General features: G+C 39.2%; 1 protein-coding gene across 1 annotated transcript; it reads right to left on the bottom strand.

The window, feature by feature from the left end:
• Positions 1 to 734: 734 nt before the first annotated feature.
• On the bottom strand, positions 735 to 23571 carry calb2a (calbindin 2a). Its single transcript, XM_037683148.1, has 11 exons — positions 23456 to 23571; positions 21281 to 21383; positions 21110 to 21199; positions 19946 to 20026; positions 18040 to 18096; positions 13375 to 13452; positions 10227 to 10282; positions 10048 to 10087; positions 8358 to 8411; positions 4839 to 4910; positions 735 to 1456 (listed from the first exon to the last, which is right to left on the bottom strand). The coding sequence occupies exons 1-11, from the start codon at positions 23569 to 23571 to the stop codon at positions 1340 to 1342; spliced, it is 864 nt and encodes a 287-aa protein (XP_037539076.1). The 3' UTR covers positions 735 to 1339.
• Between the last annotated feature and the right edge of the window lie 2928 nt (positions 23572 to 26499).

The raw sequence follows: 26499 nt of genomic DNA, 5'->3' as shown, positions 1-26499 counted from the left end.
TTTTAATTATGTGCATAAATAGATTTTCAGGTTGTATGAATCAATTTGGTGAGATAAAAAGTACAATACTGACGTTTTCTTTAAGCCCATGGAAATGCAAGTGGTTCCCAACCCTAGTCCCTGAGGAACACCATTCTGCATGTTTCAGTTGTTTCCTTCTCCAACATGCTTGATGCAGTGATTTAATTACTTCCTTAAGTTCTGCAGAAGCCTGCTAATCACCCATTCACTCAAATCAGGTGCCTCAAAGCAGGGGAAACAAGTAAAACATGCATGATGGCGTTCCTCAAGGACCTGGGTTGGGAACCACTACTTTAGATTTTATAAATTTTATCATATTTGTGTTAAAGCTGATTGGTGCTGACAGCTTTGACCAGGTCAGTGCAGTGCAGGCAAACTCTTCTTATTAATTAATTTCTTATTTCTGTTTGCTGAAAAGGATTCTGCCAAACATTTCTGCATTTATTCCACAAAATGAAAGTGGCAGAAATTTCTAACCCAAATGCTGACTGGTTGAAGCATTCAAAGATTAATAATAAGCTAATTAGAACAAGATTTAATTAGTGCAACAATAGCACTCTCTTAATGATGCCATCAAAAATCATTTTTAAAATTGCGATTTTCATGTTGCTACAGAAAAAACAAGACAAAATGAGAATAATGAAACCAGCTTCTTGCGATGACTTGAACAAAATCACATCAGTGCATTGTGTAAGAGAATTTTATCTTCAGATACTTTATTAATGTTTCTGTTGACAGTTTCAGCCAAAAAACCAACAATGAAATTGAAAATCATATCATGGAAGACCAGAGTTTAACTGGGAAAGATGTTTTAAGGAAGGAAGCAAAGTGTGTGGGGGGGGATTCATTAAGCTCCATCACAGATTTTAAAGCAACCACTCAAACATCGATGTCTGTCTGCAGGTTGGGCTAATGCAAAGTTAGAGCGAGGGGAGGAACGGGACAAAGAAAACTGGGATTTTAAATTGTGTGGAGAGTTGGGGGGGTCACAGATTTTTGCATTTCAGGCACGGCATAAACAGGGATGAGGTCAGAAGAAGTAAATCAGGATGAGCTGAGGGGGTAATCTGAGGGTAAACTGGTGGATGAGACGTCAAGTTTCACAAATGAGCAGTTTAAAGAAGAGGAGCTACCGTGTGCTGACAGTGCACATTATCATTCTTTCTTAATTGGGAGGGGACTCTTCTTGGAAAGGGAGGTGACCGGCGCATGCACCTGGTATGTGTCGCTACTCAGGTGGAAATGGGTGAGGGCTCAGCAGAGAGGAGAGAAAGGCAGGCAGAGAAACCAAAAATATGATAAAGGAGAGGAAGGAAAGTCACACAATGGGCTCTCTGCAGAGGACGATTTCCAGCTCTCCGCGGTAGAGCTTCCCCCCATCGGACAGGCTCATGATGCTCTCCTTGTAGCCCATCAGGTTGTTCACATCCAGCTCCTGAACACAACAAAAACACATGTGAGAGGCTTTTTATGACTGATGCTGATTGGACTGTTCAGAAGCTCGAGGTTTATCTTTAATTGGGATTGTAGCCACTAATGTCACTGCTGCTAATTTGATGATTTGATACGTCACTGTTGCTGTTGATGCAAAGAAATGCCTTCCTTTCTAACCCAGTAAAGAAGTTCAGGTGGAGCTTGTTTATTCTGATTTGTGTAATCAGACAAAAGTTACCCCAAAATAACCCAGACGATCAAACAGGACCTAAACTCTGCGTGCTGATGCAAGGTTTGGCATTTTATTTACAAGCATCAAGGTTTTTAGAAGCTGTGCAGCCCAACAAGCATAAATTAGATTTGAATTTTTAATTAGGAAAAAATTTAACCCAGCCACAAATACCTAAACATGGTAAAGACACATAATGTGAAATGAGAGCAAATGGACTTTTTTTTATTGCTTCATGTCACTGACAATTCCATCAATTCAAATTCAACACTGAAGTTGTTCTGAACTCAACATTTGCACTTTTTCTTTGATAAAAATCATGCATTTCAGGAAACTATTGACCAGATTAAATTTTTTTTAAATTATTATTATTAATTTTTGCTGGATTACAGCAAACATTTCTTGTTTAAAATATGCTTCAAAACAGGGAATTCACAAGAGACCAAAAAGAAAAAAAAACAAAACAAACAGAATTACTGTCAGAATAATTGATTAAAGTTCGCAGTAAAGAGCTAGAGCATCCAGCTGCTGTGTTTCAAGTACAGCTACAGCTGATCGCAGGAACTCAGTATTTAAAACAGAAATTTGAACTATGATCTTCCTTTTCTTTACTGCTCGCTTGAAACACAGTCTGATTCTCCATAGTTTTTTTTTTCTTCTTCTAAAAATTAGCTTTTATTTGTTAAAAACTTTCCCACAGGTAAAAATCTACATCAGACTCAAAGTTCACGCTCAATAATCCAGATAAAAATCTAACACTGTTCAGTCAAGTCATCTGAATGGTTTCTTATGCTGAGATGTTTCGTCCTTCATCCAAAGGACTTCTTCACTCTGAGGAGCCACCGACAAACTGAGTCCCACAAGCAGCACACTCCCATAGTGAAGAAAACAAACAGTTTGCTGGTGATGGTTTCTTTCCACTATGGGAGTGTGCTGCTTGTGGGACCCAGTTTGTTGGTGGCTCCTTAGATTGAAGAAGTCCTTTGGATGAAGGACGAAACGTCTCAGCAAAGAAAGAAAAGTCTGAACATTTAATTTAATATGGTGCTTAATGTGAAAAAATAAAATGTCACAGGTTGCTTCAGTGAGTGAAGACAAGGCGATACGGATGAGGATGCTCATTAAATTGGACAGACCAGATTGATGAAGTCAATCGAAAACAGATTAATTAATTAATTTATTCACAGTTTATCAGAACACAACACTGAAGTGGAATTTGTTCAATCACAGGGAGTTCTTACTGTAATATTTATACTGAATAAGGAGGAGGCCACATTTGTCTTTAACAAAATGTATCCCAAAAATAAACTAAACCTAAAGAACATCAACGTTTATGTAAAAAAATCCGACAAAGTCCAGTCAGGTCATCTGGACGTTTTTATTTTTATTTTTTAGATGTTTCGTCCTTCATCCAAAGTACTTCATCAGTCTGAGGAGCCTGAACAAACGGAGTCCCACGAGTCCCACGAGTCCCAGGAGTCCCACTCTCCCCTGTCGACTCCTCTGAGGCAGCCATAGCCAAAGTGATTCCAAACATCAAAGTTCATGTTCAATGGCTGCCACAGAGGAGTCGACGGGGGAGAGGGCGGGCCCCAGAAACCATCTTATCACCAGCATACCGGTTGATCCACTATGTGAGTGTGCTGGTTGTGGGACTCAGTTTGTTGTGGCTCCTCGGACTGAAGAAGTCCTTTGGATGAAGGACGAAAAATCAACAAAAATAAGCAACCGTCCAGATGAGCTGACTGAACTTTGTTGGAGAAACCTAACAAAATCAACAAAGATTAAAGATTCAACCTAACACAAACAAACAAACACTTTGTTTCGGCTGCTCCCTTCTTCAGGGGTCGACACAGTGAGCCAACTCGCATGACAGATTTGGTGATTGTTGTACGTTGGATGCCCTCCCTGATGCAACCTGGGTTGAAATCCACAACCTCAGTATTACAAGACCATGGCACTGACCACCGAGCTACCAGAGTCATAACACAAACAAACACTAAGGATATTGTATTTTGGAGAAGGATATTCTTGAGAAACTACTGAAAATAGATCAGTAACAGTAACGTCCGTGGAAAAGAACAGTTTCGATGTATCGATACGCATTTATGCTCAGATTTATTGCGTGTGCAGATAAAACAGTAAGTTAGGCTGAAACTGTAAACTTATTGGTCTAGAAGATGTTTTGTGAGTTTAAATGTCTAGCTCGGTCTTTATGGTGCGGCTTCGTTCTGCTTAATCTCCAATGTTTTTTCTGAACAGCTGTCTCACTCGTTCTGTTTTCTTTGGAGTTCAGCTGCAGATTCACTCTATCTCCGTCTAAATGTCTTCTCCGAGATTCTGCGCTTGTCCATTTCCACCATATTTGTTACCAACACAGACTACAACCAGCCTAATGTAGATCAACCACAGGACTCAATTTTCAGTTTGACAGATTCAATAGGGTGCTTTATGTTGAGTGCTTACCCACATCTCAGAATTGCCTATGAATATACCTGGAAAACTACTGGAATAATTAGGTTCAAGCGACACCATCTAATACAGTTCAGGATAACATTTTTATCTTTGATTTCATAGTTTGCAGTGCGCACTCTTTTTCAGCTATTGAAAACCTGGTTGTATACGATTATGGTTTCCTAACAAATCATACACACTTTTAAATAGTTCCTTTTCTTTTTTGTGTCACCTGAACGGCTGCATTTTGTCTATACAAGGACCATAATAAATAAACGTGGCTCATATTCACGATGTTATTCTCCTCCTCATGTTGTTTTCTGAATGGCGCTGAAGCCTGACTTGTGTGTTCGGCTCCTTTAAGTACATCCTGGACCGAGATGATAAACAGCTAATGAGCTTGGATTTGCTGCTCGTATCAGTAAAGCTTTTGAGCTTCTGCAGAACTGAGAATCACGGCAGTCAAATGCACAAAACACTCAGCGCGTTAGGAAATACAGGCACATGCTGCAGCGATGGAGCGATGTCTAAAATAGCTTTAAGTATATTAGGAGCAGAAATGATGGCAGATAAATTGCATTAAAGCCCAGAAGTCTAAACTAATATTCAAACCTACACAGATTGCCGTGTGCTGCACAGACACAGTAAGATACACGGAAAACCATTTAGAGGGATGTCAGACGTCCTATCCAGCTCTCACCTTCTTGTTGGTCTGGTAAAGGTCTCGTAGCAGAGCCTCCAGTTCTTGCTCATCGATGTAGCCGTTCCCGTCCTGGAACGAGTCAAAATAAACAACAAAAATATTAGTTTTGCTTCAGGATGTCCTGAAAGGACAACCATGGTAATCACACACTGGTGTCTGGCTTTCCCTTACAACACTCTAAAGGGAGATAGACAGAAACAGACTAAAAAGTAAGCCTCAAACGAACAATTGCTGTGCAAAAACTGCAAGTCGCATTCTAAGACTTTGATTGTGATTTTATTTATGGTTCTGCAGTGATTTTGTTTGGATTATGACAAGTTTTGACAAGTGTTTTGATGTACAATTTGCATGTTTTTCTTTGATATTTAGGTATGAAAACTAACAAAAAATGTGTACAGTGTGGTAATAATCAATCAACCTTTATTTATACAGGTAAATCCCATTGAGCCTCGAGGACTCATTTACAAGAGAGACCTGATTTCAACAAAGAAGAATGATGAATAATGGTGTTTAAATACATGAACACCGGCCCCTTATACTCACAAAAGGGTCAAGAACCTTTAATTTAGATGTCCCCTTTGGTTGACCAGTAGGGCTACAGAAATCCTTTGGTGGAGGAAATAAGGATTGTGTGGCACCAGTAAGACTGTTTACTTGTACTTTTGGTCATTATTTAAAACGTCTTGACTGTTTTTCTCACATTTAGATTGTTTCAATGCTGCGAGCACTTCCTTACGGACAAAATCTGTCTTGCACAAATGTACAAAAACACATTTCTTGTATGGTAGATTTGCCACAACAGTCCTATTGAGGAATACAATGAAAACAATGAGGCGTAATTCTTCGGATCTTCCCAGGATCTAATTTGACTAAACATTTGCAAGATCCGCCACATCAAGCCGGCTCGATGAGGACCAGCTGTCAGCGCTGCCAGACACCAAAACTGACGTCCTTCACTCACATCCTGTCAAACAAAGGAGGTCCAGGGGTTTTAACTGGGGTTCTGATTTTGTTTATAACTGCTGCTGTTCAGAGTTTTGTCACAGTAGTTATGAATGTGTGGGCCAGAAATATCTGAAAAATAAATTTCATTCACATTAAGTGAAATGGGTGAGCTGTAAAGTCAGTTTACAGCCTCTTTGCTAATTACTGAGTTATGTCAGTGTTGTTTATAGAGTTTCAGGCCAGTAGATACGTCCAAGTTACTGGAAATTTGCCTTTGGCAAATGGCATCAGACCACGATCTGTTCATCTGGGCTCCGTCTCAAGATGACTTCAGAGCTGCGAGTCTTGCCAGTCTCTCTTTTTTTTTTTTTTTTTAAATTTGAGAGATGTTCTTTGATGTTAACACAGCTAGACTGAAATGTCCCAGATCCAGAGAGTAAAATGAGAATTATATGTAGTTTCCCTTTAAGGATGAAAGATCTGGCACTCTGCAGAGTTATGGGAAAGTGCCGTCACATTAAGCATCAGTCGGTCGAAGCTGTGAGCCATTTTGGATTTCAGATCGTTTCAAATCTTTGTGCAGTTTGAAGCTGCAGCGCACTGAGCCAAGTTAAGAGTTCAGCTGACCGGCACAGCTTTGCCCTTTGGACAACAACTCACATACAGTCAGAGGTGCACTTATTTTTACTGGGAAACAGGGATGTACAGTGTATCACCCGTCATTGTTCATGCCAGAGTTTTAGACTAAGATCTTCCTGGGTTAAGATTGGAAAACAACATTTTGCACAATCTCACGCTCAGAGTATGTGTTGAGGATGACTCTCAGCTACTACCACATCAGATTTGACTTCAGCAGCTGTGAAAATAGTGGAGTGATAGCCATTTGTCTGTTGACTAATGTCAACTAGTTGTGGGAGCCATCTTGATTTGGATTGACTGACATTTTGCCAACAGACAAACAGGCTTGAGGTCAACTGACTCCTAAAGACCTCATAAGATGAAGAGTATTTGGAGCATCTCTTGTTGTCAGTATCTGTTTATTTTGGTAAGTTTTTGTGCTTCTTATCAGGTTTATCACCTTGTTGGTAAAACAGCTTTGAGATTCTGTGAGCCTCAGTCCAGTCTTCCTCCATATAAATCCTGTTTCTCAGTCTGGCCACGCCCACTCTCACCTGAGCCCTCTTTCAATTAACTCAGCTGTTCCTTATTTCCTCGTTTGTCTTTACCTGCATAACCTCTCAGCAGTTTTCTTGGTCAGTGGAACATTATGCTTTTTTATTTTATTTTATTTTTAATTTTATTTTACATGCTGTATTTTGCGGGCCTTTGTGCCCGTTTGTGACTCTTCCTCACCTTCGCCTGCATTTTGTTTTCTTTGCTAAAATAAAGTTTAGTTTGTTTTTTTCTGGAGCTGACATAGTGACAATTGTAAATAACTGTCAGTGACACCCACACCATTTTTTAGCACAGTATCTCTAAAATCGACCGAGATGTAGCCAAGTTTGGTTGACTGGGGCGGCCATCTTGAATTGAGTTTGACACCAAATCAGTCGTAAAGGTGCATTCAGTAATTAGTTTCTATGACTATGGTGTTGAACATCAGCAGTTTTTTTTCTTCAAGTTTATGCTTAAATATAAAATTAAGAAAAATTACTTTCAATAATTCAAATAATTTGTCATGCAGTAACACAAGCCAATTTTTATTTAACTTTGAACATCGCTTTAGTTGTTTTATTATGTTTTAGTCATCTTCAATTTGAAGCTTTAACGATTCTATTTACTCCCAGCTGCTGAATCAGCATCAGAAGGTGAGAAATAAATCAGTTTGCAGGTTTTACAACACCTACAGGGAAATATGAAAAGCATCTCTGACAACAAGCGTCGCTGCTGTGTCACACCAGACTGAATTATTCATTTTCCCAAACAGAAACTGAGTCAGCCTTCTTCCAGCTGCATCGATCATGGGGCATCCCTCCGGCTCACACGGCTCATAACGCATCACAAACAGTAAAAATGGTTTAGCAGGTGTGCAGCACTGTTCACCTTTGTTGCATCATCTCCCTCCCCACACATTAGTCCCCACAGACTCACTACTGCTGTGAAAAATATGGCCATTAACCAACCACTCCTCCACCACCCTGAGCTGTTTACAAAGGGACAGGTGCACCCAGCCCGACTCATTTCCCTACAGACGAGGAGTGTCTGAACCAAAAATTTACATAGTCATTATTTTAACAAAATCAGCTCCAAAACAAACAACACGCAGACAACCAGAGCGCTTCACTCCAGCTGGAAAAGCTTTTCAAACTTTTGAAACAGACGAATCTTTGCGTCGACACAAGCTCCTCACATCTCAGCTCACTCTAAAGTGTTTTCTCTGCAGAGAATCACGGCAGTCTTTTTTAAAATACAAATAAAATAAGGACTGCTGAGCACTATTGGCTTTTCTGAAAGAAAAATTAATAAAACCCAGCACTCCGGGAAAAAAAATCTATAACCTAAAGGGAAATGAAAGTTTCACGAGATCAGCTGCTAATTACTTTCCGACTACTTTCAATTAATCTCACCTACCTTGTCATAGTAGTTAAAGATGGAATTGAACTGCTCAGACGTCAGCTTGACACCCTGTGAAACAACAAAAACAAGTTATTTAATTAACTCAATTTATGATGAGTCAACAGATGAAACTGAGTTGAACTCACCTGCAAAATGAAATAAATACAATTAGAAATAAAATGTTCAAATAGGTTGTAATTATGAGGGAGTTCTGTTTAAATTATGTTTATTTTACAGTCTACATACATCTAAAATCTTTCTCTTGTCCCGCCCGTAACTTCTGATCCGCCGAAGGTAATTTTATAAAACTTCTAACACATACAGTATGCATCACTACTACGCAGTGTCAAACACTTTTCATCACCCCAGCTCCGAGATCAAGGTCACAAATCAAGATCAAATATCACACTAGCTCTTTGCTTATCCAGGCCATCGTTATTCATTCAACCTTTATTTATACAGGTTAGTCTCATTGAGTCACGAGGACTCATTTACAAGAGAGACCTGTTTTAAACAGACCACAGATGATCTGCAATCATATAAAAGCATATAAAATGAAAAGTAAATAAAAGAAGTGATATAAAACAAAACTAAAACAAGCTACATTATGAAATGGGGTAAAATACTAAAAACAGGAACGTGTCTGCATTGATTTTCGCATTGAACTTAACAGTTGTTTAAAATCCCTTTATAGAGGTCAAGGTCGACAACTTCAGATCTTTTTGCAAGTTATTCCAGGTTACAGGAATATAGTAAGAGAAGGCCCTTTTGCCAAATTCAGTCTGAGGGTACACTGCAGGTAATTATGTCCTGAGAGCGAACGCTGCAGCTGCACTCATGTAGTGACATGTAAGAGGAGATGTATGAAGCTAACAGACAAACAAGTGATTTAAAGATGAAGATGTACCAGTGAGAGAGTCTGCGTGAAGTTAATGATGACCAATTGACCAGTGAATACAGAGTGCAGTGATGGATACGGTAGTTACAACCAGTTATGAATCTTAGCGCACCATGATAGCCAGAGTCCAACATCTGCAAGGTGCTTGCAGGAGCATTCATGTAAATAATGTCACTGTAGTCAATGGAGGGAAGGAAAGTCCCAGTTACAAGGTGTTTCCTAGCATTTAGAGTTATTTCTACAGGATCCATTTCTGAAAATGAAACCCAATTTTACTTTCAGTTTCTTTACCAAGTTTTCAACATGAGGCTTAAAAGAGAGATGTGAATCAACCAAGATTCCCAAGTATTTGTAAGTGTTAAACTCAATAGGAGCACCGTTTGTAGATAAGATAGGAGGAAGGACTGCGGGCACCGACTTCCTGTTAGAAAACAACAACCTTTTGGTTTTACAGTATCAGCATTTAGCACCAGTTTGAGATGGAACAAATCTGACTGGATGATGTCGAATGCAGACCCTAGAAGCTGGAGAACCTTAGCAACTGTTTTAGCTCGACAAGAAACAACTGTGTCGTCGGCATAGAAACGTAAGGATGCATCAAGAATGGTTTGACCTACATTATTTATGTAGATTGTGAGGTATTATACTGTAGATTGCTGTATGATATTTTGTCAATGAGTGTTTATTGTATAATATGTGGTCTTTTGTTTTTTTGTGTTTCTGCTCCAATATGTGAGGTTGTTTTTTAGAGTGTGTCTAAAATTAGATAATTACACACTTACGTTGCATTCAGTATTAATATCATACCTGGAACTTGAGAAGGAAATTCTCCTGGACTGGAAGAAGCCTGTGGAAACAAAGTACTTCATTAGCTGACCCACTGGCTGTTAAATTATTCAAATCTGCAGACAATGAATGAACATTAGGAGGAAGGAGTGTTTCAACATTTATTATTGTGAGCATGGGAAAGGGAGAGCGCACGTTACCTCGCCATCTCTGAGAGACCCAGCTTCCCGTCTCCATTCAGATCAAACATCTTCAGCTACTCAGCAGAACACAGATGAAAAGGATAAGAGTTTGAGTGTTTAATATAAAGTCAACGGTGAAAGCAAATTGTTTCCTTAAGATTGAATAGACCTGCAGTGTATTCTGTCTTTATTATAGATCCAGGTTATTTCAGAGTAGGAAAAGTAAAAAAAAAAACAACAACACACCTCTAAATTTTAAATCTTCCAAGAATTATGATTGAATGTTTACAAGTTAACACATTAAAAAAGGAGCGCCTCTAGAAAGATATTACTTGAAAATAACTTAAAGTGACAGTGAGTGCTAACAGCCTTGACATATTCACACCTATTCATTGTTAAACCGTTAGTAATGTCTCCTGAAGAAGTCCACTTTGCTCTAATTGTTTTGCTCCTGCAGTTTCATCACTTAATTCCAAAATATTGACTTTAGTATAACGTACGGATCCATTAAATTGGGTCCATCAACGTCAAACAACTGATTTGTTGCAAAGTTATTACTGCAGTTTTTATTAGAATGAAGCAGCAGTGGCTTCATGGCTGGAATCTGTAGTCGTATTTTAAATTTAAAAATGGATGCTGTAATGTTGAGCATTTTGGCTGATTAAGTTGAAGGCAGTATCTCACAGGGCTGCAATTTAAAATCAATAGAAATTTGCAGGACAACAGGCCTTTCCTGTTGCAGTCTCATTGAATTCTGATGGTTTTATGACCAGAGAGCCATGTAGCCACTTTTTTTTTTAAAACTTACATCCTATTTTCCCATTTTCCTTTGCCCTCACTGCACCTATTGCAGGCTGTGCACATTATTTTGCAGCACACCTCCACCTAGATGCTACTTGTTTTGTTTTGTTCACAACTGTGGCTGAGTGGTTAGAGCTGCCGTCCTCCAATGCAAGAGTTGGGGGTTTGATTCCACCAGCAGTCACATACTGAAGTGTCCATGTGCAAGACACTGAACCCGTCATTGCCTCTGATGTGTGTCCCATTGGTGTATGAATGTGATAAAGCACTGATTATTCTTTATATAGATCTAGTAGAGTGCTGTATGAATGGGTAAATGAGGGCACAGATTGTAGTGTAAAGCACTTTGAGTATCTTGATAAGATAGAAAGGTGTTTTATACCATATTTTCCGGTGTTTAAGTCGCTCCGGGGTATAAGTCGGATCAGTTAAAAAAAAAAACACATTGAAGAGGAAAAAACATATATAAGTCACTTCGGCGTATAAGTTGCATTTATTATGCTTCAGCTCTGACCCGTCACGTTTATTATGCATTTATTTAATAGTCAAAACAGCTTCATTTCACCTGGGCGGCGCCATCCATCCATCCATCCATCCATCCATCCATCCATCCATCCATCCATCCATCCATCCATCCATCCATCCATTCATCCATCGTAGCCAGAGCCACTAGCTCTCCAGCGTTTCTCTGCCTGCACCAGCTGAGTGAAGCGAGCGCGCAGTTCTTAGAAACGTAAAGCATCAGTCAAAAATTGCGACAACAACCTTATATAAGTTGCTTCGGCGTATAAGTCGCAGGACTGACAAATCTATGCAAAAAAAAAAAAAAGGTGACTTATACACCGGAAAATATGGTAAGTACAGTCCATTTACCATTTATCATTTACCATTCCCACTTGGACAGCTTCCCTCCACATTTACGATTTCATCTACTGGAGTTTTTGAAGTGAAGACAGGCGGATTAGACCTGGACGTGTTTATTTGTCAGAAGAGAGCCCTCCTACAGGGATCAGCTGCTTAGAAGATGAGTTGGAGATACCTCCGACAACTGACTAATTTTAAGACAAATATTTTGATCTTTAATTATTTCAGCTTCTGTGACAAAGTAAGGAAATTTAGACCCTCGGCAGACATTTCAAGACATTTTAGAGGCTTGTTTGTGCTCTATTTTATAAGGTGTATTAAAATACAATTTAACAGTTCTGAAACACACCTTTTACCAAGTTAATACTTTGTCAGTTGTGATTGTTACCTAAAAAAAAAAAAAAATTCAAATCAAAGTACTTTTTGAGTTCAGCTGTGCATATTTGTTATTGTCAATACTTAATATTATTACTTCTCAAGCGGGAATTCAGAATGCAGAAGACTTTATGACCTTAGTAATCTGTTTTTTATGGTTTTTTTTGTAGTATTTTGTGCTTAATGTTGGGTTTTCTCCTTATTTATTTTGGTTCTTATGTTTATTTTCTGAGTTTTGTATTTAGTTTTGTTCCCTGTGCCACTGGTTCATTTACAGTTCATGTACTTAAACCTTGTTAGCCTTCGCTCCCTTGTTCTGTCCCACCCACCTACACCTGTTCCTTGTTGTCATTTTGCCCCTTTCTCCTCTCTATTCATCAGCCCCAGTCTTTTCTGCTTCCCAGTCTTCATCATACCTGCAGTCCATCAATGTGTGTGCTTCATGTCTTTGTTAGCTTCCTCGTTTTGTTGCCACGTCAGCCTTAACGTTTTATTCAAGTATTTATCTGTATTCCTGGGTTCAACTTCCACAATCTGTGACAGTTATATGGTGCTTAAATTTGTCTGTTCCTTTTCTTTTTTGCAGCACCTACAAACCTCAGCAGTAAAAGCTGAACGTGCTTCGTTTGAAAAGATACGAGCACCCGAGCTGTGTGAGATTAACAGACAAATCTGCGGTTGATTAATCTTCAATGCTGCCGTGGAGAAACCATTGCTTCATATTGGAGCATCAATGAGACTGCTTCAGAAAATCAGGTCAGCTCGGCTTCGGGGGCTCCCAAGAAGCAGATGTTTGTGCATCTGGGCTGCGAGAAGACGACCTGCAGGAAATGATCGCCACTCAGCCGCACAGCGCTGCTGCCACCAACGCTGAAGCCCGGCAGAGACGTTTCATATAAGGCTGTCTTTAACAGAGTGATGCATTAATGCATTCATGTTTTGCCATTCGTGGAGATTGTATTGCGTAACTGACTTTGCTAGAACGGTTTTCTCCTGCATTTTCACGTCACCAGACGACTACAGTAGTGTTTTCTTGCATCGGTGAGCACAAAAATTCAAAGTCATACTGCTTTTAAAAGAACCATGTTTACTCTTGTGCAAGCGGTGCAACTCGTGTGTGTCTTACTATGGTTTGTGTGTACTCGTGCAGCTTCTGCTCGTCGTAGTGTCTGTTGGCCTTCTCCAGCAGGTCTGACAGAAAGCCCTGAAGACATGGCACACACAGATTAAAGGACAAATAAGAGACGATCTGTTGGATTATCACAGCTGAGATTAAACATGACCCACCAAATTTAAAACTTGCTTTTAATGCAGCTGCAGGTTCAGACTTTAGAAATAACAAGCGATACGTCGATGCCCCCTGTCGCTGACGGATTGGAACCGGGAATGCACGTTAACATTAATGTTCTTGGTTCAAGTGGGTAGGAGTTACACTGTGCAGAAGAACAGAGGGAGTTTTGTCTTTTTCTTGTCCGAGGCAGCACAAAGTGACCGATCCTGGAGAGTGGAGGGAGCCATTTTATCCACCACCAAAATAGAAGTTGCTTATTTTTCATTGTCCGGCTCACAAAATGGAGGAACGGATGGAGTTTATTTCCAATTCCCCATCTTCACTGCACAACAAGGGACGAATATAAGAAAAAGCACCTTATTATAAAGGCCAAACGTTCCATGAAAGAACTTTTATCGCTCTCTAAGCTAGGATCATCTTTTGTAGAGGGACAGAGTTAGAGTTGTTTTGGTCAAAGCTCGTAAATTGTGTAACTGTGAGAACTTTTAGCTCTTGGAGTTTGTGGTTTTAATGATTCTGAGCTACTATTCCATCAACCTTTAACTCGTTCTCTGTAAATTTGAAAGTTATGGCCCTTTTCAGTTGTATGTGGCGACCATCTTAAATCAGATTAACGTCAAAAGTAATTTGATTGTGAATGTTCATGTAATAATTAGTGTCTGAGAGTTTCAAAATAATCTGTTCAGTAGTTCATGAAATATTGAGCTCACACGACAGACACATTATGTCTTCAATAAATTTGAAATTAAAACCAGCATTTAGGTAAATAAAGGAAACAAAATGGTAATGAAATGAATGAACTCTTAAAACTGATAAAGTGTGACAACAGAAGCAGAAGTTTTGAATTTGACGTTATTCTTGGTGCTATTTCGTGTTGGCGCATGCATCTGTGCATGACATAGATTGTACCACTTATGCGCCACTTGATTCCATATTTTCCATGTCTGCTCTCTGTAACGTAGCGGGACGCTCACGTCTGGCGCCAGAGATCTCATCTGCATTTTCCCAAAGCGCTCAAAAAGCCACACCTGAGTAACTCATCTGCACCTGGTCAGCTGGAAGAAATTGGATTCTCAGAACAAACCAAGCAGCAGACTCTGCAAATGTTGACCCCGATAACGCACGGCTCCCTGGAGGGAAGGACGTCCTTTCATGGAGTTTCATTAAACGTTTCAAAATGAACAGCTTTGATGTGGTCATGATTTTTGCATTTGAATCTTCACCTGACCAGAAAAAATAACAGTTGTGGTCATTGGGGAATTTCCTTTAGAGCAGCCACAAAATCTCACTGACGAACCTTTTATACTGCTCTGGACTCTTTGTTACGTTTGCACTTTCTTGTGTAGCGTCAGTTCACTTGTACATATTTGTGTGAATACTTATAGCATTATTGAGATCCTTTTCCGCTACTAAATTCTTCCGTACATTTTTTGATTCGTTCTCATTCTGCAATTCTTGTTCTAGTTCAACAAGTCAAAACGTTCAGCTGTTTCAGGACAATCGCGCTATGACTTTTGGTTTTGGTGCAACTTTAGCTTTTTAGCCTTTTCTGCCATTTTTTTCATAGAAAATGAACCAAGTTCATTTAACATTATTCAATCTTTAGATCTATTTACAAATTTTTACTGTTCCTTTCACATTTTGTTCTGGTTCAGCTTCTTTCAGTGCAAATTTAAACTTTTTTCAGCTACTTTCAGCTATTTTCAGCTGTTTATGTGCTCCTTTCAGAATCTTTCTGCTAACGGCAACATTTTGTGTTTCTTCTAACTTCTTTCTGCTAATTTAATCTTGTTATGCTAACTTTAGATTATTTCTGCAAGTTTCAGCATATCCTGCTATTTCAGCTTATTTTTAGCTGTTTATATACTAATTTTTGTTTTTTCAGATAAAGCCACATTTTTTGCACTCTTTTCAAATGTTTTCAGCCTAATTCATCAAAAATGTGCTCTCTCCACTTCCTTCTGGTAGTTTAAGCTTGTTCTACATTTTCGGCTTCATTTTTTAGCATTTTTGTAGCTAATTTCAGCTGTTTTCCAATAAATTCAAGTTTTTCATGGTAATTTCTGCTACTTTCAGCCTAATTAACTTCATGCTAACTTCAGCTTGTTATTCTCCCTTCAGCTATTTTCTGCTAGTTTCAGCTTTTTCTGCTCTTTCACTTAGCACTTAGCTCATTTAATGCTAATTTGGGCTTTTTCAGCTAATTCCACTTTTTTAAGCTCATTTCAGATCTTTCTGCTTCCTTCTGGTAGTTTAAGCTTTTTTTCTGCCTTTTCAGATAATTTTCAGGGGGGGTTTTTTGTTGCTAATTTCAGCCTTTTTTTTTTTAGCTAATTTCCTAAATTTTGTGCTAATTTCTGCTTATTTATACCTAATTCAGCAAATATGACTTCTTTCTGCTTTCTTTTGCCAACTTAGGAAGGTGTTTAAACACAACGGCTCCTGCAGTGACGTCTGGTTCGGATCTGTGGGGAAATCCCTAAGGGCCAGGAACTTTGGTTAACGGCACACGTTTGATGATCCTGATGTTTGTGCATTTTTACAATATGAAATAAAAAAGACGAGGAGTTCTTTACCTGGGAAGTGACAGCGAGAACAGGCCACTGATAATTACATGTGCACAGGTTTTATGGTTGGAGTGCAGAACATCTACTTGTTTTTAATGTATATTTTATCAGTGCAAACCCAGTGTTGGTTGTTGGGATGGTTTGGGGTTCTGTAAATCTATAAAAAAAAACATGCTCTAAGCAATCACCTGATGGAGGTTTTTCATCAAAATGAGCCGTTCTTCAGAATAAATAAAAACACCTGGAGTCTGTGGAGCTGGTTGTGAGGTGAGCACAAATGAGAACAACCTTTCTGCTGTTTAAAGGTCTTGGAGAGAAATCAGAACAACAGCCTGATTTGTAAAGAAGAAACGTCATAAATTAGTATTGTTCAGTTTGATTACTCTTAAGATGTTATATTTCTTCAGTAAAGTTTCAGAACCTCATATACAAACAAGTTCTTGAGTTGGTTCAATAAAACGTGGTGTTGACGTTTATTGAATTTTTTATTCATTGTTCAAACTTTAATTTTCCTGTTTGAAGCTCTTCCGCACACGTGTTTTCCATTCAGGTTGCTTCTACATATCTTATTATTTTAATCGTATTTCAGAGCATTCTGCTTAGTCAGTTATCGTGTTTTATGGATTTAATATGTCTAACTTTGATTATTTTTGAATCATTAAACTTCATCCATCCATCCATCCATCCATCCATCCATCCATCCATCCATCCATTATCTTTACCCGCTTTTTCCATTTTGGGTCACGGGGGTCGCTGGTGCCCATGTCCAGCAATCACTGTGCGAGGGGCGGGGTACACCCTGGACAGATCGCAAGTCCATCACAGGGCGAATCATTAAACTTTATCTCCAAAAACTTTCCCTATAGAAATACACTGGGATCTCCTCAGTTCCTTCAAGAACGTTTTTCTACATCTACTTCAGCAGACTCACTCTGTGCTAAGCCTTAGCCTTTAGCTACTTTAGCATTTATCCATAGGTTTGCCGTTTAGCATTTAGATATGGTTTTGCAACACTTAACTTTTAGCTACTCTTTTATTAATTGTTAATTTTATTCATAACGTTGGTCATTTTAACATTGAGCTACAGGTTAGCTACATTTAGCTTTAAGTTACAGTTTTACTACACTTAACATTTAGCTACTTTTTGTTCATTTTAGTTACAAACTTTGCTCATATAGGCTTTAAGCAACAGTGCTATTTAGCGTTTAAATACTGTTATGGCAGTTTTATTTTTCCACTACAGTTGTACTATTTTTAGCTTTTAGCTACTCTTTTGCTTATTTTAGCTTCTATTTTGCTTGTTTTAACAATCCCGTTGCAATTCATTCTTCTACAAATGAAGCCAAGTCTTTCAGCACGCTCTGAATTTGAGCAGAAAATGTGGTTTCTGTGCTTTAAAATATTTTTTTTCTTGTAGTTTGTTTACGTTTCCAAAAATTCAGCTGCACAAGCAGCCGATGAACTTCTTTGTCCTTCGAGAACATTTGTGCACAGGAAGTCTCACGTGCACGCTCTTCTGCTTATACTGTCCTGAAAACTGGAGACGTTCACTTTGACTTAGCTTCACGAGGTGTTTGTCTTATTGTTTAGCTTTTGGCTAAACAGTAGACCACGTTGCTTTTTTCCACACAATGTCAAAGATTAAAAAGTATTTATGCTTTAAGACACAAAAATGTGAAAGATTGTCGTTGTGTCTTTGTTTTTTAGTTTTTATTGATTAAAGCAAAACATGCAAATAAAGAGTTTAACATGAAGACGTCTGCAGACGAATGAACACCATTATTCAAACTAACAGCGTTCAGGTAATAATCACAGCTTAGTGTTCTGTTGAACAAACAGAAGTGTGAGTCGGACAACAAAAATTAAAAAAATAAGATAAAATGAAATGAGTTACAATGTAAGGAGATGAAAAATTAAAGTTTTATTTGTTTACCTTCAGTTCATTTGCTTCGATGTAGCCGCTGCGATCTGTATCGTATCGCCGCCACGCCTGAGAGAAACCAAGAAAACGACACAGATATTCAGATTATTTTTAATTTTCTCAGCTCTCGCTCACAAAGCTAACAGAAAACTCTTCTCCTGAGTGATTTCTTCCACCCGAACACATTCTCTCTGATCGACCTCACAGAGGGTTTAACTCTCCTCCGGTGCAGAGCGGAAATCGTTCAGAGATGTGAAAAGCTTCGGTGTAATCACACCGTTTCTGATGCAATCCCACATACAGAGGCCGATGAAAGGACGGGGGAAGAAAGAGAGTCATTTTTTAATGAATGTTTTAATCTAGCAGCAGTCCCTGTCCAAAGAAGGGCCTCTTATCAAAGATGGATGGCCTCTCCTCCTTCTGCTTCTCCCCGCTCCTCCTCTGAGCTCTGCACAGAGCAGCTACAGTGGTCTTATCCATTATATATGACTCTGCAAATAGAAGTTTCTGCTTCCCCCATCCTAACCCTTTAACGCCCTCCCTTTGTCTCAAACTCTGACCCTCAACTTCTCATCGACATTTCATTTACGGCCTCTTCACTCCCCCTCCCCTCCCCCCCCCCCCACCAACCTCCCCTCTCGTATAATTTCCTCCCATTCTGTGGGAGCAGACAAGGAGCCGCACCTGTAATTGATTTCTAATTGCCACCATTCCTTCAAAGCTGCAGACGTAACAAGAAAATTGACATTTTCTCTTCCAGTGTTCTCTCGAGATCCTTAAAAGGTTTTTTTTTTTCTGCTGCTCTTTTTGAAATTTAACATTAAAAGTTTTATATCAGCACTAAACCGTCCAAAAAAAGGGCTTCTTTAATATTCATCTTGACTGCTGTGGAGCGACAGCACCAAGAAACATTTCTCCTGGCAGCTCGGTATCACCTGCTGCTGAAAGGTGAGGCTGGATGATTACGCCCATCTTTGTTTGTGAGTGGGTTTGTGTGACTGTTAGTAAAATATCTCATAAAGCAATGAACAAATTTTAATGAAACTTGCAGAAAGTGATCAATGGATGTACATTTACACCAATTCAACTTCTTGAGTCGGCCTGATCTAAAATAGCCTAATTTAAAAACAAACATGACTATAACTTGGTCAGCTTTGCAGATATTGAGTTAAGATTTGATGTGGTGGTAGCTGAGAGTCATTCACAAGACATATTTTGAGCCTGGCATCGTGCAAAATGCACAATTTTTCAAAATAAAGCAAAGTGCAGATGGCAATATGCCTTCCTTCAAGGACTTAAAGCTTTTTTTATTTTTTGCTTCTCTTTAAAATTATTGGGCTTTGGCAGCAATATATCAGAAATCAACTTGCTAAAAATAAATTTCATTTTATTTGTGCACATTAAACGCTCATAATTATTTGCATTAAGGATCGTATTTGCCATTTTAACAGAAACTCTTCATTTATTTGCATCTGTTGCTGAGCTAATCAACCATTAGTGACAGACCTAACCTGTTTTGAACAGCTTAATTATAAAAAAAACATTTTTTTTTACCTTCAGGTGTCTGCAGCAGACATGTGCAGTCGTGTGCAGCTGAGGGCAGCAGTCTGCGTCTTTTTTATTTCAGACTACTTCACTTTATGTCACTAATTGGTCCACCTTCAACCACCCATAGGGAATCATTTTGCCAAATTAGTTGGTAGGTAAGAGCTAGAACATGCAGGCTGTCCACAGTTGACTGATTCTGCTCCACGGCGTACGATTAACTGAAGTTCGGTTGTTCTGATTAACGACAATTTACAGCGAACAAGAAGGAAAAAGGTTCAAAAGTGCTTAAAAGAAATGACAAAATGGCCGTCAGGAGCAGCTGTTTTATTAAAAAAAAATCCACCAGGCTGTTGCAGAAACTCTCACTTACCGCCATAAACTCGGCGCTGGAGCTGACAAACTGTCTGAAGCAGAGCAGGAAGTTCTCTTCAGTCGGGAGAATCTGGGCCAGCTGGAGACAAATGACAAGGAAATGGACGGGGTGAGAACAAGATGGTGGAGTCGATGTGCCGAGAGAGAACAGGGAGCTTCTTTTTGTCTGCAAGGCCTCAAATGGGCAATCGAGACATAAATAATAAAGAACCCCGACCTCAAAAGCTGGGTCGTGCCTTTCGTCGGGAATATTTATGAAAAGACCAACGTTTCAGAGGAACACGTTGTAGCAGATAGTTATCCAGGCTGTTAAACCTGGAGTTCATTTTCCAGGCGAGCGACTGATTATTGATTCTTCGTGAACTCTTCCTCGCATCTCTTTCAAACCCGTCTCTGAAAAGTGGGAAACAGAAATTTCCCACTGATACTCCAGGAGACAATCACGAAGATCGATCCTATCTGCTGCAGTTTTGGATCTGCAGATTATCTTTCTTTTTATAAAGGCAGTTCTCTCACAACAGTCAGGGCAAAGAAACATTTTCTCTGCACCTCAATCCAGCAGGATGTTTGTTTTTGGATAATTTATTTAGGTTTTAGTGAACTTCCTAAACGTTTGTGTTAGAAAAATGCCTCATTGGCTTTTAAAATGTTGTATAATTGTATGAATGCTGAGTCAGCATTAACGCAGCGGTCTAACAACTTCTGCAGACGTTCTATTTTTGCTTTTTATTTAGCTTCTTGCTACTTTTGGTGACTTTTCTACTACTTATAGCTACTATTCTGCTACATTTAGCTTCGAGCTATCATTCTGTTACTTTTATCATTTTGCTACCTTTTGTCTTTTAAAAAGCATTTTGTTGTTATGGCTATTTTATTTTTTATTATTTATTTATTTTTTTTTTTTTTTAATGACTATGTTTTCGGCTATTATTTTTGCCTTTTTTATTTTTTATTTTTTAGCTTATAATGTTGAAAATATGCCGGTGCTTTTCTCCCTCACTGGTATGAAAATTAACTTGATTAGTTTTAACACAGAAACTAACAAACTAAAGGCAATAAATGTTTAAAATTTAGCTTAATTAGAAGCTCTCTGCTACTCTTTTAGCAATCTCCCAGAAAGTCAAACTGCAGCATAAAACCCAGACGATCTTCGTGGACCTACCTCTGACATCTCAATGCGTCCATCTTTGTTCTTGTCAAACTTCTGCATGAACTCCTTCATCTTTTCTCTGAATGTTGGGTTTGAGGGGTCCTATAGAAAAATGTTTGATTTGATGAATGAGTAAAAACCTGAGCGGTTGATCTGGGATTAATCACTCCTCTGTAAACTCACCACTCCTGCTCCTCTCCGGGCCACCTCCAGCTCCCTGAAGAAGTTCTCCAGCTCCTTCCCTTCAATGTAGCCGTTACCTGAGAGACGGACAGAAAAAATACTTCTAGATCACGATGAATGGATGTTTTTAAGTATTTATGACACTGACAAAACATAGATGTGCAGATATGACCACGCAAACACAGCTAGCCTTTATATTGATTCAAACTTGAGATATTTACCATTAACTTTCCTCGTTTCCCTCCAATATCTCATGCTATTCAATGACACAATGGAAAAAATCCCAGCGTAATTAAAAAAGGTTATATTGCACCAATGGGGAACCTTGAGGGCCTTCTAAGCCTTCAGAGAAGGCCCTAAGAATTCAGAACACGGAACTGTTACTTTTAAATTATTTAATATAAGTTAGATCTTTCAATGTTTTCTTATTTTTGTTAATTTTTCTAATTTTCTGTAAAGTATTTAGAAGTTGTGCAAGAACCATTTTTTTATTCATGAAAATACTGTTGTCCAGTCACATTTTGTATTTATATTTGTCTCCGGGCAGAAACATGTTTGAAGGCTGTTTCTGATTGGTCAGGACTTCACTGTCAGGACAGAAGGCTGAGCTCAGTCAGTCTCTGCAGGAGGAGTTTGTTTATTAACTGACAGGAACAGTAACGAATCACAATGTTGATGGAGGTGGGTGGGACCAAAGAATAGCACTCTGAGCCTTCAGGAAGGCCTTGCAGGTATTTATTTATTTGACCATGTGAAAATTTGTGATGCATTTAATTGCAACCTGTAAGTAAAAAAAATAAATAAATAAATAATCCACGAAATGATTTCAATGTTAGCATCTTTCAGATTGCTACCTTATTATTTCCTAATCAAAGGCCTATCTCTTATTGTCACAATTCAGCCCCAAAAAAATCAGTTTTAAAAAGTTTACTCCTGTTGTGTTCTAAATATGTTGATATATAACGAAACGCAGGTACACTGAAAGTAAATAAAGCACTCATGTAGACCTCAGAACCACAGAATTTAATGTTTGTCCTATTTTTCAGGCAATTCAGCTGTTTCTGTCAGGGAACAGGATGGTTTGCATCTGATCATTAGGCACTGATACAAGCAAAATTATTGTGTAGATTTTGTTTCTTACATTAGAACATTTTCTAGTCTCATATCTTTGCAAACACAAGATTTTTTTTGTCAGAAAAAGCCTATTATAGAACATGGCTTTTCTGTTAAACCAAAATTCATCCCATGTGCATTTAATGGAGAGTTTGATCCCTTAAGATGCAGAAAAGTTACAAATAAAAGATTAATTTGTACCAACCTAAATTTAAGTCTTCTATCAGTGAGTTTTAGAAAATACCTTTCCATCACCCTGAGCTGAATTTATTTAGATTTCCTGGATTGTACTGAAACGTTGTCTTGTTCTGCCATAAATTGGATTTTCTTTCCTCCCCTTATTGTTTTATTCTCCTCCTTGCTGTTCTGCTGTCCTGACTGCATCCACCGAGGAGACAAATCAGTCTGCTCGCTGCACTCAGGTATTATGCAAACCTGTGCCAATCCTCTGCGAAGGACGGAGCTGAATGGCTGTACAGATGGCTCCAAACGATGTGACGAGCTGCTTCCATAAAACCCTGGAAGGCAGCGCTGCCTCATTAAAGCCCGACAAAAAATTATTGTAGCTCCCTCTTCCTGTAACTCTGCTTTCTTTACTTTTTTGGTTTAACTGTTTTTATCCAAACAACATCTTTGGGTTTCTGTTCTCTGCACTGAAATTTCTGTTTGTGATGTCCAGACTCATTAATAAAATCTCTGCTGTTTGTTTGTGGAGCGTTGCAATCAAATTTCTGTCTGGAGGGGCTAACATGACATTTAGTATTCTGGAGGGAAACGCTTGATAATTAAACAAAGAGGGATGGGATACATGGTTAATGAAGAAAAAAACAAACAAAAGACAAACAATTTGATGTTTTGGTGGATAATTCAGTGTCACTCAATGCTTGATGCCAAATTTGTTTTTATAAAAGTTTGTCTTGTGCTTCAAATGACTTCATTAGAAGCATTTATGTATTTCTGGTTAATTATTTTTCTTTAAAAACAAATTACTTTTGTATGTTTAAATGTGAAAGTAGCATAAAGCTCAAAAGGAAATATCATGAGTTAATTTCAGTTTTATACATTGAGTAACTTTTGAGAACCTGTGCACAGGTGTCTTTGTCCATCTGTCCACAGGTGCCCTGGCCCATCTGTCCACAGGTGCCCTGGCCCATCTGTCCACAGGTGTTCTGGTCCATCTGTCCTCAGGTGTTCTGGTCCATCTGTCCTCAGGTGTTCTGGTCCATCTGTCCACAAGTGTTCTGGTCCATCTGTCCTCAGGTGCACTGGCCCATCTGTCCTCAGGTGTTCTGGTCCATCTGTCTACAGGTGTTCTGGTCCATCTGTCTACAGGTGTTCTGGTCCATCTGTCTACAGGTGTTCTGGTCCATCTGTCCACAAGTGTTCTGGTCCATCTGTCCTCAGGTGTTCTGGTCCACTCCTCATGATCAAACTGTTCCAGCTGTCTCAGGTCTGAAGTGTTCTTCCTCCAGATGTTTCAGCTCCTTCCACAGATGTTCAGTAGATCAGGGCTCAGAAGGACACTTCAGAATGGCCTGTTATTTGGTTCTGATCCATTATTTGGTGTTTGTAGCTGTGTTTTGGGTCAGTATCCTGTTTCAGGACCCATGATCTGACATTGAGCAGCACATTTCACCCCAGAATGCCTTGATAGTCTTGAGATTTCATTGGACCCTGCGCAGATTTGGCAGCACGACGGCTCAGTGGTTAGCACTGTTGCCTCACAGCAAGAAGGTCCTGGGTTCAAACCCCGGTTGGACCTGGGGTCTGTCTGTGTGGAGTTTGCATGTTCTTCTCGTGCTTGCGTGGGTTTTCTCCGGGTACTCCGGTTTCCTCCCACAGAATAAAAACATGTATAGCTGCCTTCAGGCCCAGGCCTCCCTTGCAAAAGAGATCTATGATCTCAATGGGATTTGCCTGGTTAAATAAAGCTTGATAAAAAAATTAATACTTTGTAGATTTGGGACACTCTCCATCAAATGCAGAACAGAACCGGACCTCCTCCATGTTCCACTGTTGCTGCAGGGTTCTGTCCTTTACTTCATTTTTGGGTCTGTGAACATCGAGCTGACGAGCCGTTTAATCTAAAAGCTCCAGCTTTGTCTCATCTGCCCAAATAATATTCTCCAAGAAGCTTGTCTTCTCAACCTGCATTTGGACAAACTCCAGTCTAATTATTTTATGTCTCGTGTCCTCCTCAGCTGTCTTCCATTAAGTCCACTTTGTCTCAAACAGACCGATGATGTGATCTGACAATAATCTTTTTGACTCTTTGTTTACCGTTCATATGTTCCCTCCCTTCAGTTTGCCATCAGTTGTCCTCTTGTGTACACGTCCAGGGAGGTTGTCTCCAGTCCTGTGTACTTTAATCTTCTGAATAATCTGAGCAGCTGAAGTCAGAGGAACATCGAGCTGCTTGGAGATGATCTGATAGCCTTTACCTTCATCATGATGTCAATCATTGTCTTTCTCAGCTCCTGAGACACTTTGTCCTCAGCTTCCTGTGGTCTATACTCAGTGAGTTACACACCATGATACCAAACAGCCCAGTGACTACCTGTCACTCTTTAAACAGGCAGAGTGATTACAGGACACATCTGAGTCTAATATGTCCCTACGGACAGATTAGTTTCTGTCTTTTTTCATTTGTCAGTTTCAGTTTGAGCTTTGTAATGTTTTCCTGATGCATGCTCAATAATTTGTAATGTTTTCTTTCTTTAACAAATGGTAGCAACAATCTATTTGTAATGCTTAGTTGAAGTTTTATTTTGTTTAAAATCAATAATTGGCAATTGTTTAATTACATTTTTTTGGGGTGAGTCGTTAAAATGAAACTTGGGTTGTTTTTCCAGAAACTATGTATTTGCTAAAGTTTATTGATTTGTTTGAGCTTAATTTGATGTTTTTTAAGAACAAAAACAATGTGCAACTTTATTTTAGTATTTAAGTCAAGTCAAATTGAAGATGCCGGTATACAAATTGTGTTCCAAACATCTACAAAAACTTAAACAATGCTCAAAACAATTGAGTTAATTCTTCCAAACTTATGGTTGGAGTACAACTAAATGTGGAATTACGATACTCTAACTTTTTTTTTGAATGTTTGAGTTATGGTAACTTAATCCTTTGATGAAGTTGTGCCGTTGGGGTTAACAGTGTATGTATTGTGGTCCTTCTGCAGCCACTTCAAGCATGCACCAAGATAAAAGGTTCTCTAAACTCCTTCTGGTCCAAACCCTCGCTCTTTGGGCTCCTGCGTCAATGCAGTCTCAGGAGACTCCAGTAAAGAGGCTTTATTTCTGGTTTTGATGTTAAAATTCACCCCAACACAGTTAAAGTGGGTAGTTGTGTGCACTAAGTGCATATTTAAAGCATATAAAAAAAGCACATTTGACTTTCAAAGAAGATGGCAGCCCTGCCCATTGAAATACTCTGTTCATGAGAGCTCAGCTGGGGAAAGTACAGCAGGTAGATTTTGCTCCAAATTTACATTTACATGCTGGAGAAATGAAAAAAAAAAAGATGGTAAATGATCTAAATATAGCAAAGGGAGCTGTAGTAGATTTTTCTTTCTACTTTGAAGGAGCGGATTGAAAAGGCTTGATGGAGATGGCAGAGGAAGATGAGAGGAGGGGTGGCTGGAGCACAGAGGAGCGGCAAAACGACGCAATCCAACTGAGATTTGATCCAGGGCCAACCAGGGAATATATGCCTCCATCGTCTCTAGGTGCATCGCCTCTTGTGTATTTTTATCTGCAACTCAAAGATGTTTGCTCAGTCTGAACAAACAAATTAATCCCCTTTTCTATCCGCTGAGCCAGTAATGAGAGCAGAAATCAAACACCGCAGCCCAATCAGTGGACGCTCACTCACATGATTTGTTTTGCAAAGCAAAATATGGAAAGCAGCTCAGTAATGAGAAGTGAAGCAAGCGAAAGGTGAGACTGATGCCTTCATCCATCCACCCCAGTGAGGGAAAGCAGCCACTTCTCTGCATGCAGGCTCAGGAGCACCTCTGCCCCACCCAACCCATCACCTCAACGTGATTTCCCTGAGGACGAACCCTTCAGCTCATGTGCAACAGAAGAGGTCCCGCTGGTGAAAAA

Source organism: Nematolebias whitei, chromosome 10, assembly GCF_014905685.2.
Source record: "Nematolebias whitei isolate Nwh7 chromosome 10, NemWhi1, whole genome shotgun sequence".
Classification (NCBI taxonomy): domain Eukaryota; kingdom Metazoa; phylum Chordata; class Actinopteri; order Cyprinodontiformes; family Rivulidae; genus Nematolebias; species Nematolebias whitei.
The sequence above is the reverse complement of the archived record's forward strand: the minus strand, read 5'-3'. Positions and strand labels throughout refer to the sequence as shown.

Bases quoted from the DNA above. Each gene is read 5' to 3' on its own strand.
- calb2a (XM_037683148.1), bottom strand. From the start codon at position 23,571: ATGGACCAGAACACCTGTGGACAGATGGGCCAGGGCACCTGTGGACAG. The intron at 21,384-23,455 runs GTATAAAACTGA...ATCGTGATCTAG, and splicing joins GTTCTCAAAAGTTACTCAAT to AAGTATTTTTTCTGTCCGTC. The intron at 8,412-10,047 runs GTATGATATTAA...GTTGTTTCACAG, and splicing joins ATTTCCTTCTCAAGTTCCAG to GGTGTCAAGCTGACGTCTGA.